This window comes from Gossypium hirsutum, chromosome A12 (assembly GCF_007990345.1).
Source record: "Gossypium hirsutum isolate 1008001.06 chromosome A12, Gossypium_hirsutum_v2.1, whole genome shotgun sequence".
Taxonomy (NCBI): Eukaryota; Viridiplantae; Streptophyta; class Magnoliopsida; order Malvales; family Malvaceae; genus Gossypium; species Gossypium hirsutum.
The window spans coordinates 96,176,002-96,187,659 of NC_053435.1; the positions used below are offsets into that span (position 1 = coordinate 96,176,002).

The 11,658-nt window shown below is 37.0% G+C and overlaps 2 protein-coding genes across 8 annotated transcripts; both read right to left on the minus strand.

Annotated features, from left to right (window-relative positions):
- Positions 1-236: 236 nt before the first annotated feature.
- Positions 237-6,882, minus strand: LOC107934797 (protein CHUP1, chloroplastic). Of its 7 annotated transcripts, none has more exons than XM_016867305.2 (10): positions 6,727-6,882; positions 4,981-5,254; positions 4,697-4,785; positions 3,789-4,541; positions 2,286-3,617; positions 2,049-2,180; positions 1,517-1,698; positions 1,228-1,339; positions 650-793; positions 237-520 (listed from the first exon to the last, which is right to left on the minus strand). In XM_016867305.2, exons 2-10 carry the CDS (start codon positions 5,066-5,068, stop codon positions 422-424), a joined length of 2,931 nt encoding a protein of 976 aa, XP_016722794.1. In that variant the 5' UTR covers positions 5,069-5,254; positions 6,727-6,882; the 3' UTR covers positions 237-421. The 7 variants fall into 7 exon arrangements, with proteins under 7 accessions (XP_016722794.1, XP_040939110.1, XP_040939112.1 ...); XM_041083176.1 differs by lacking the exon at positions 6,727-6,882 and adding an exon at positions 5,844-6,114; XM_041083178.1 differs by lacking the exon at positions 6,727-6,882 and adding an exon at positions 5,844-5,983 and having other exon boundaries at positions 4,697-4,770.
- Positions 6,883-7,200: 318 nt separating this feature from the next.
- On the minus strand, positions 7,201-11,168 carry LOC107934788 (uncharacterized). Its single transcript, XM_016867293.2, has 12 exons — positions 11,067-11,168; positions 10,738-10,969; positions 10,557-10,643; positions 10,231-10,401; positions 9,935-10,023; positions 9,752-9,840; positions 9,534-9,637; positions 9,329-9,422; positions 9,172-9,247; positions 8,940-9,054; positions 7,622-8,153; positions 7,201-7,503 (listed from the first exon to the last, which is right to left on the minus strand). The coding sequence occupies exons 1-12, from the start codon at positions 11,166-11,168 to the stop codon at positions 7,410-7,412; spliced, it is 1,785 nt and encodes a 594-aa protein (XP_016722782.1). The 3' UTR covers positions 7,201-7,409.
- Positions 11,169-11,658: the final 490 nt, after the last annotated feature.

Sequence of the window (11,658 nt, forward strand, 5' to 3'; positions counted from 1 at the left end):
AATCACATAGAAGTTTTCTATTTGGAGGATGGCTATATAAAAAATTATATCATAAGAGATTTAAATCTTTGATGTCATACATTATTCTATATATTGACAATATTTTCATCCCATATGGCCAGTCTAGCTTCAACCAAGAGTCTGAAGTGTTCAAATGATATTTCATTGTTGAAAAAAAAAGGTTTCATCTTGTATCAACATACTAATCATATGTTCTTAGAACTTGAACCACAGCCTCACAATTAATACTCATGTAGTCATATTAATATTTCCCTTTTCTGTGTCTGGACAACTTCATTGTACAATATCCAATCTATATGGAGTAAGTTCTAGTGGAATATTGTCAAGTAGTATAAAATCAATATACAACAGAGCAGTGGAGAAACAAGGAAAAGATAAGGCCAAAAGTAGTATAAATTTCTCATGCTTCCGGCTTATTGTCTTCTCCAGTTTGTGTATGCATGCGGCTCCTAAGCTCTTCGAAAGCCTTCATGCTTTCTGCATCAAAACCACCCGCGAACTGGCAGAAAAGGAAATAAATTTGTGATTTATTTCAACATTTCAAACAGCATTACGCAGTACAAGTAGATTTTTTATAACCTTTACCCTAGTGGTTAAGACCAAGGGATACAAGTGCAACGCTAAATACCTGATGAACACGGAAAGCAAAACGGACCCCTTGCAGGAGTATAAACTCTCGATTTGGTTCTTTCTCCGGTCCACTCAGTGCATCAAGTTCTGATGCTACACGTTTCATATATTTCCTTGCCAATTGTACAGATGAAAGCTTGATCTGCAATATGCAAAAGGAAACATAAATCTATAATTGCATTGTGTAGTAGGAAAACAATTTTACATACTACTTTTATATTCGTGGAGGTAGTTTCATTGGTACTTAATCACATATAGCAAATTATGCAACTTAGAACACAGTAGCTTCATCTGGAAAAGTTTGCAGAACTAACAAGAATCTAAAATTTCTGGTATGACCCTTCTAATAATCCAAGTCGTTATCTAAGCAATAACTGGCTAAACAATCAGCATAACACAGTAGTGTTGATCAACTTACAACTACATCATCGGTTCATCATAATGGCGTGCCACTTGATGAACTATGTTCCATGCATCATACTATTTACCAAAGTGGAAGTTCCATGTATTAAAACTACCACTGCATAAAATTACCATACCAAACCAAACCTTTTAATTAATTGTTTTGGTTCATACCTTGCCAACAATCCCAGAATCTAATAACCAATTCACTGGAATTCCAAACTCCCTGTATCGTGAAATAGCCATATCTCTTGTACGCAAGAGGGCATATACACTTTGTTCCACTCTGAGAAACAAAAAATGAAATGGGAAATCAGAATATGGCAAGAGGAAGTGCATCTCTACCATCCTAAGATTGTTAATTAATACTGAAATGCTCCGGAAAGAAAACTAGAAGAATCCTACTCAGGTTTTATTACCCACAGGTTCAGAAATTAAACTAAATGAATCAAAACTGACTTACTTCTCAAGCAACTTGTACATCTTCTTCAGAGCAGCTTCACATGGAAGGTTTGGATCATCAACAAAGGAAGAGACCAGCTTCTCCAACTTCATTAGGTCCTGGTATTCAAAAGCTGCCTCTCTTAATGCATCAGCCTTTCCTTCAGGCCAATCAAAGTGCTTGAGAACTGCTCGTTCATCAACCTAGATGGGTGCAGAAAGATAATTCAGCAAATATAGTAGACAATAGACAGACAATTTCTAGTGAATCTGTTAGCAAATGAACAATGGGGTTCATATATAGTATATCTTGCCACTATGAGTTAAAGCAATGACAGTAGGTCTTTCTTTATAACTGGTAATATAATAGAGCAGACAATGGAGAGCAACATCGTGCATGTCTTAGACCTATGGTTTAGTTCCAAGATGCATCTTCTGCCATATTACCTCAAAAATATATGCTTCTTTCGTGCAATAAGATCTCTTTCAAATTCAAACTATAACCACCTTTTACAAATAAACACATATTATATCGTGAATATTTTATTGCATACCAAGAAGGAAAGCTCCTCATCTAGCCAATTTACAAAAGCCACCAGGTCTTCTACGTTGGTGAAGGAAGCTGCCCGAATTTCAGCTGCCAAGGACTGAACAAAGTCACCTTGAGTTTCCACATCAGCTTTTACCTGGATCAATTCATATAATCTCATATTGTTAAGTCTGATTAAAGAACGCCTACCTAGATCTGATGATAAGCAGATAAATGAAAGGAAAGAAAAAGTTTAACACACAGCTAAGAGGAATGTCGATCTATTCTCAATCTCTCCAATCATGTTGCTCCTAGCATCTGATGTATTAGAAGTTGTAGAAAGCAAACTTGATGTGTCTTTCTTTGCCTCTCGTTTCATCAATGTCTGATAGAATTCAACAAGTTCAGGAGCTCGGTGAACTTTATCACCACTGCCTGCCCCTCTAGGTAGGCTGCCTGGAGGAGGAGGCGGAGGTGGTCGTCCACCAGGAGGTGGCGGTGGTGGTGGTGGTGCACCAGGTGGTGGAGGTTGTCCTGCTGCAGTGGTATTTGCATCAGCAGAAATGCCACTGGATGGCTTTGGTGGTGGTCTGGCCACCCTAGGTGGTCTCTTTTCAATGTGGGCAAGTTTCATCTTGCTGATAGTTTGAGAGTCTACAGCCTTATCGTCATTGGATTGCTCATTTGAGTGACCAGAAACAACTGACTTCTCCTTTATTTGAGCAAGTTTTGGGGGTAGATTTACAGGTTTCTCTCTTTCAGTCTTTTCGCCAAACCTCTCTGCCCTTGCTTGTTCTGCTTTTTTCTTAATTTGTTTCTCCCTCTCCATGGCCAACTTATGGCGGTCCTTAAAAGCAGGATATTTTTCCTCTAGAGTTCCTTCTACTGATTTAGACATTAATTGGAATGATGATGCAACATTATTCAAAGAGTCACCAGAAGAAGGCTGTGTTCTAATGTTGGGAAGAGTGGAAGTTTCAGGGGAACCAGTGAGTTCCTGCTCCATTTTACCAAAAGTTGTGATTGCAACACCATCACCTGCATTCCTCAGCATAAGTGATTCTAATGGACCCCGCTGACGGAGGCTCATGCTAGTCCTGCTTGGAGAGCCACCAGAGAAGGATCTGGCTGGTGACGAAAGAGCACTTGAATCATCTTTGCTCTTGCCCCATTTCTTCAGCTTTTGGATTAAGCCAGGTTTCTTACTGAGACTGCTGTATCTACTCATGGAACTGTCAATAGAAGCATTATCAAAATCCTCACTTCCAGGAGAGGATGGATGAGAGTAGTTGCTTTCAAGATCTGTGTCCCCTTGCCCACGTTCAGACCCTGCATATTCTAATAGTAACCTTTTAGCCTTCTCTTGGGACTTAGGGCTCAGACTTTTATTGAGATCACGAGCAGATATTTTTCCTCCAGGTGTCTGGTAATTACGGAGTTCATATCTCAAGCACGCATTGACCCAACGAAGGTACACTAGCTCTTCAACTTCACTAAATCTGTTCATCTGAAGTCCTTCCACTTGCTTTAGCAGATCTTCATTTGCATGTTTTAAATTATTGACCTCTTCTCTTGCCATGGCTGCAATTTCATTCTGAAAGAAAGAATCACGTATAAGAAGAAGCTAAAAACCAGAACATTTATAAAGAATCACGTATAAGAACAAGCCAAAAACCAGAACATTTATGCTATTACCGGTGATACAGCCTAGGACTAATTACAATAGTTCAGAATATGATAAATAAGAGATGTCTGTGGGACTTACCTCTGTCATGTTGGAAAGGGAGGCTATTTTTGCTTCAGCAGCATCCAGTTTAACAGTTAACTCCCTCTTTTCGTGTTGAAGCTCTTTATTCTGTCTCCTAAGCTCCACAACTTCAATTTCTAACTCCTTTAAAGCTTTCAATTTCTTCTCAAGCTCAGCATCACTTTTGATGGCTTCTTGCTCTTTTGCTTGAAGACCAGAAACTTGTTGCTTGAGAAACAATAACTGAGCTTTTGTTTGGTTAGCATCAAGTTGAATTTGCCTTTGTAGCTCCTTGATTTTGTTCCTAGCCACCTCCAGCTCCTTCTTTATAGAAGCTCCATGTGCAATCTCTTCTTGAAGCTTCTTCCTCTCGGTTTGCAAAGAGTTTATGGTAATATTCAGCATGTCAATTTCAACTGTCTTGATCTTAAGCTGCTTTTGTAATTCAGCAATATCTGATTCCTGCTCTTTTAAACCATAGTACTCAAGCAATTCGCCCTCGAGCTTCACTTCCCTCTCCTCCAGTTCCTTTACTAAATTGCGCAACCTTTCCAATTCACTTGCATTGTTTGCCATCTCAGTTTCATATATTTTTTCTTTCTCTGCCCTGTCAAATTTATCAGGTGGTAACGGATATTCGATTTCCCCAGAAAGAAGGTCTTCAAATTCAGGTAGAAAATCTTCATCACCAATTTCTGGTCGGCTATCATTAGCTCGATCAAATATGCTGCTAATCAATTTAACCTCTTCTTCCTCTTCTTCTTCCTCACCCTGTAATATGTTATCACATCTCAATCATTGGTAGAAAATAATTACTACGAAACCAGCTAATATTTTCTTAGACGGTAAGTTAATAAAAGCAAATAGTATCAGAAGTTAGCAATAGGATATTTAAATTTTGATTAAAGAATTAGAGATATACTTACATCCTTTTCTTTGAGGCTATCATTAGGATATCTAAACTGCTTCTTATTGTCCTTATTTGGATGTTGCTCAAAGCCTGCTTTGTCATTTTCTGAATTTCAGTGTTATCAGAGAATAAGTTAACATAACAAAATGAAGCCCAAATAGGAGATGAGTAAAAGTAGATATCTCTAATGGGAAAAATATCAGACAATGAAAACAAGCATTCTTTCAATTTTTTTTTCTTTTATTGAAATATGACTTGGGATCTAAAATTGATGAACTAAGAGATTAAAAAGTTGGGTACCTGAAGGTGATGGCTTTGAGTTTTTGAGATTGAGCCGCTTAACTGCTAAAGCAGCAATTGAAGCGGCAAGAAGGACCCTAACTATCATGTAGGATTTGTTGATATAAAAACCCTTTTCCTCCTCTCATCAACAGGAAAGAAATACTCCACTGACATCCCTACTCCACGTCTCCTCATCCCCCATCATTATCATCTTAAACCATTATGACCATTTAAATGTAAATACAGCTACCAAGAACGCAAGAGTTCGCCAGCAACAAATGTAAATACAATCCTGTTGTAAATTCAAGCAGAACCCTAGTTAGAGAGTTGAATATATGGTTGAACCATAATAGCCATATCCAGATACAAAACATTCCTAATCCATTAACATTATCATGTTATCAGTTTTGTAGACCTTTCAATGAAAAACTTTATAGTGCACACACGTAAGTAGAATACAGAACAACTGTCATGCTAAGAGCTACAGAAACCACCAATAAACTAGTGGCCAGTTTTGCTCCGAAAAGGAATGAAATTTACTTAAGGGTAGGACACTAAAACCTTAAGATTTTCCTGAGGAAAATGTTGTACTGTGAAAACATTGCCGAAACTAAAGCTGAAAAAGACACCAGAAACTGTAAATTTAAACAAAAAGCAAGCCTGCCCGAATATCTTGCCTGTTTTATTTAAGGACTACGTATCTATTCTATTAGAAAGATAAGATGTGGGCAAGAGAAACCTCTTGTCTCTAATGCATTTAATTAAATGTTTCGGTCCCAACTAATTGGTAGGTGTTTGTCCAATTAAATTTCTAATACGAAGCTTTTAAGATTAAAGGACGCATGACAGAATTGCAACCGTCTGATCAATCATTCACTAACCAGCCTTGGACCCCTCATTCATTGACCATAGTAAGGCTGAAACTTAATTCCCAGCTGTTTGCTTAATGGACCGAAGCGAATGCAGAGGTGCATCCAAGCAAAAGCCAATAAACCCTACTTTTCTTTCTGGTGATTGAAATGGTTGGACTTTTTGGCTTTTCTTTTAGTTTTGCTAGGTTTTATATGATGAAAGAAATCTCTGTTTCTCTTTCTGGGCCACAAAAACAATATTATCTGTAGCTCTGATAAACTATAAGATAATATACATCAAAACATGTCTCAGTTATACCAGACTACATATATTTATCCAAATTTTTCGCAGCCAAGTGGTGGGGTTTTGGCGAATTTTGAAGAGTTGAAAATTAAAGTAAGCATTGTGCAGTTAGCTTTGTTGGTAAAGAAAAAAGATGGGAGTTAGTAATTGAGTTCTATTTATATGGTAATAATGAGGAGTTCAGGAGCAGACAACTTTATAGATGGTAATGGATAAATAAACCCAGAAGATTCTTTTTTTTTTCCTGGCCGTGGAAATTTTTGGTGTTAACTAATCAACGCCAAATTCATCCCGGGGGAAAGAAATAAAAGGAAAAAATGGGAGGAAAAAAAACGCAGAAGAAAGTCATTTTCATGGTGAAATTATAGTGGGATCAAGTGGGCAATAGCAGACAATTTATTATCTAAAACAGCCGGTGGTTCACAGCTCTCTTGTGATTCTTTGTGGATTGAAATATACCAAGGCCTTGGCCATGGTTTAGTAAAGTGAGAATTTTGATTTGGATATAAATAAACCCCAACATTTTACAGCGACTTGGTAGTTGAAGAATATTGAACAGAACAGAAATAATGAAAACAGCAACTAAAATAGAGAGCAAACATAACATACCTGGCTATACGCTGTTACTATTAGTAAACAATGCACGGAACAGACAGCTGAGCGTCCATAGAAGAAAGGAAAGTTCATAAGTTGCCCGACGGCTGGGCGGGATTAACTTTTTGAGCTCTCTCCCGCTTAAATCCAATTAAATCTTAACCCTCTTTAACAACAAAAGAAAAAGATAACATAACCCTCATTTCATTATTGTCAATTAGATTTCACATTCTAATCATTGAAATGGCTTATGTAATAATCATGCAAGATATTTATTCAAAAATTTTAATTATGTTATAATTAATAACATATAAGACATGAATTTAATCCATATTCTCCATTTAAATATTTTTTATTTTTTTTACTCAAATATCACACAATAATACATTAACTAAACCAAACTTGACATATAACCTCCGCGGCCTTATAGCATAGTTGGATTGGCTTTTAGGTGTGAATATAATATGATTGCACACATCAAAGAGCTGGTTCCCCAATTCTTTCATCCCATTTAGTTTCATCAACAGTGAACCAATATAAAAAGGTAAGAACATGAATGCGAAGATGATACAAAACAAATATCAACACTCCGACCAATGCTCAACAAAAATAATAAAGATTTTCTCATTCTGCGCTTCATGTCCATGGGAATGTCTTATTTGGTTTTCCTATGTTAAACATTTTCGGCTGACTGACAATCAAGCTTGGTCATCCCATTTCCATCTTCGTCCCACCTCCTCAAGGACCTTAGCTCGGGCTTGGCTTTTTCTCGCTTCATCCTCTACCCAAGATCTGCAATCGCATTTGATGATTTTCTTAATTACAACCATGTATCACACTACTTTCTACAAGCAGTAACTATAATATGGTACAGCTAAGAGTGGAGAGGGTATGCAAATTCAGCAGTTACCTGAGAATCTTGATAGCTTCGATCTCAGCTTCCAGTATAGATTTTGCATCAATTATTTCTTCTTGTTTGGACCGTAAACCAGTAAGCGTATCTTGCAACCTACTATGCTCAGTAACATACATAGTCCTCTCAGATGCAAGCCTTTCTGACATCTCAGCAACCTCTTCTTTCAGACTCAAAACCAGTTGCCTCTGGCAGTCCATTGCTGCCTTTTCCTTCAAAAACTCAGCACCACATTTCTCCTGAACAATCTTCTCCTCTTCCACATCTTGAACTGCAGAAAAGTAAAGCTTCTCCACCTCAAAGCCTCGAGTTCTTTCTTCATCCAGCCTTTCATTCCAAAACCTCTGTATTTCTCCCTTTTCAAGCAATTCGGACTTGATTTCTTTCATTTGAGCTCTCTTTGAACAACTCTCCATTTCTAGCTTCAACAACTCATTGGAGATTGCTTCTGCCATCCTGCCACTTGTCAAAGCCACTGCTACTTGTGCTTTTGTTGAAGGTTTATTTGATTGAAATCGCTTGATTTGTCCTACAAAATTTAGAAATAGAATCATAATCATATCTCCTCCATTCTAGGTTTTAGTTGTTAGTTTGATTTATTTCAATTTGTTACTGCTGCATCCTTATCTCTTTTATGTCAATTTATTATTTTGAATTCAATTTATCTGGTAGTTCCTATGATCTAGTTGTTTGTTATGTATCAGCTCTATAAATTGAGCATCATTGGTCATTAACAAAGTATGTGCCATTTCCTGCATTCTTAAACCTTTTCATGGTATAAGAGCCTCTTATCACTTCACCGAGCTTTAAACTCCTGTTACCCACCCAGAAGTCATAGACACATCTGTTAAAAATTCTGATGCAACAACTTCTATAGTTCGGTTTAATCCAGTTACTCAACTACCAATCAAACTTAGTGGCAGCAACAACTTCTCCCTTTGGAAAGCACAAGTGTTTCTTTCTTTTAATCAATAAAAAAAAAGGGATCCACTTAGCACCGTATCTTATTTACATTAATAACAGCATCACAAGAATAACTCTGCACATTCTACCCATTCTTATCTTTACGTTAGCTTAGCACTAGCTCTTTGCACTTTCTTGGCCAAAGCCACTCTTGAATTCCTAAAATTTATCTTCTAATATATGACATGGATGTCAGTAGTGTTTCTATCTAGAAGTGGCACCAGTCACGAATATTCCTACCATTTACATGTTAAATGCTTATCTGAAAGGAAGGGAAATGAAGCAAGAAGAAGAAATGAGGAAGGCAATACTGCATATGTATGCAAATAACAAACCAAGATAAGAATTGTACCAAAAACTTTTCTGAGTATGCTTTTTTCCCCAGCCAACATGTCTATAAAAAGTCCAGGTGATGAATCTGGACTGATCTCCTTCAAATCCATAAAATCTGCCTCTGTCCTTGATATCTGGACTGTAAACAAGTTAGGTTTTAAGAGCTATGAAAACACTGGTGAAGCATCAGTCTAATAGTTCCAAAGTGGATACAAGAAATTCGAGCAGATGATTAGGGAGAATTACTCTACCTGCTCTATTACTCCTGGCTCAAAGTCATACTCTACCAAGGCTTTCCAATTTATAAGATCCTCTCGAGAAATGAATCTAGAAAACCACATATGTTTCACTCAGTCAAAAGGTACTTTTCAAGAATTGATGAAATACGTAATGACTTTGCATCTTTACTGGTCAGGATAGAAGTTGATTTCTCCTTTTGAACCATCAGAAGCAGTGTTCCTACCAGAAAGCTTGCTGGGAATGATGCCTGCCTCTGCCAAAGCTAATCAAAGTTCCAAGGAGAAAAACTCTTAATTGTCATCTTTAGAAAATTAACAAAAGAAAAAACATACTCAAGCCTGAATTTACATGAAAATGTCAAAGCGGACTTTACCTTGAATGGACTCAAAATCTGGGTCATTAGCACCAATATCGTCAAATGCTAAAGTTTCTGACCCAGAAAGTGCAATGCATGGAACAATCCTGTGCCTAGGGTTCCTACAAGAAAGTAAGCTTCCATGTCAGATCAGATCATGCAAAAGAAAATGCTTAGAACTTCCTACGTTCAATTTCAACCTATTTCCAAAAGAGTGAATACATGACAATTACTACCTTTCTAATAATGAACTTGTACGAACAAGCCATCTAGCATATTCCCTTCTCGTGCATAATTCATCAGCTCTTTCTTCATCTTCAATGATCTGCAAGCCTTAGTTACTCGATACGATCATAAGCAGTTCATTTGAAAAAACAGTGAGATGATTTTACATAAAAGAAGTTTCAAAAATAAAAAACCTTCAGCTTCTTTAGAATCGATAATGCTTCCTGTTGAGTAGAATCCACAGCAACAGGTACCACAATGCGTTCATGCTTATATGTAGGTGCTGAAAATTCCAAGGAACAGAAATCAAATTTTCTAAAGAATTGGGTTAAATCAAATGGGTTAAACATTAGAATATAGTTTGAAACACCGGCCTCACCAACATATTAAAGTTTAGTTTAGCTTTTGTTAGGTCCAACAAATGGCAATCTAAAATGCTGAAACATAAACTAAACAGGAAATTAGAAGGATCTATAAGTGACTGCTGCACCTGAAGGAACAGCTTCGGTAACTGCAACAGATACATGGTCGGGTGTTGTCTCAGCAGCCTGTTCATCAGATTCAAGATAGTGTCTAGCTTCGGTTTGATCATCTTTTGTTTCTCTCCAGCTAAAGAACTCGTGAAAAGTATTTAATGGACCCCTGAACTGAAACTTAAACCCTGTAAATATCAACAAAAATGCACTAAACATGAGTTCAAACATACGCATTGTGTTCATTGGAGAAAACCAAAAGGCGTTGTTAAGTCGAGAGATTGCATATGAATGCAAGTCTCGATAAAAGCAGATAAATTATTCAAATAAAGAAAGAACCCACCTTTTTTGTAGAATAGCAAGTATGAAATGGAAATTGCAATAGCAAGTGAAGATCCAATAAGACTCCCAACAAAAATAGAAGACAATCCTGCAGAACAGCAAAAACGCATTTCTGATTGGACCCAAATTTTATATAAAAATAATAATTCTTCAGTAAATGAAAAAGAAAAAGAAAAAGAAACCTCTTTTATTTGTTTTCGGAGTCGGAGGAGCTTGAACAACGGCCCAACCCCCATAGTTGTTAGGTAGAGAATTGGGGTCAGGAGGGAACCAGGAAACGTCAACGTTTGAGTGCAGAAGAGAAGCAGAGATATGCAGAATTCGGGAGTTGGAGGATCTGCGATAAGAGACAAATGAAGTTGGAGACGTGAAGGAGGAGAAGCAGCTGCTACGGCGTGGAGGAAAATTGGGGTACTAAAACGAAACCAGAGACGATGAAGCAAAGAACAGCAAGCATTGGACTGAATTGGAATTGGAAGATAGGACGTGAGCTTTGGGGTCTACGTTTTGCTCTCGGGCTCAGCTGCTGCCGCGCACCACTTGTCTCAACCCTTGAGTACCTTGTTCCTCTTTCATTTTGTCTGTCAGTGCCACCGCGAGGGTTTTCCTTCATTTTTTTTTCCTCCCAAAAAATAATTAGTCGATCCATGGATTAACCCTTCAAAACTTACTACTTACTGGAAACTACCAGTCCTGTTAACAATTAATATTTCTTTATTTTCTTCTTTATGGGTTTTTTTCCTTTACGTGGATCATTGATCCATTTAGATTTTTCTTATTTATTACCCCTTTTTTATTCTCCTAATAGGATTGTTGGAGAATTAAGCCATAATTAAAAATTCAGCTTTTATTGTTTGCCTTTATTTTCTACCCACTTCCATCCTCAACTTGACTAAACTGTAAAAAATTCAACAAAATTAATGTAGTCAATCGCATGATAATTCACAAAAATTTCAAAAAAAATTAAATTATTTATTCATATTAGTAAGAAAGTATATAAATTGTCATTTAAACTGTTATGTCAATACCATGAAAATTTTTAATAATTTAACTAATTTTTCCATTAAGGACAAAAGTGATAACAAAAATAATTACCAAAGTGA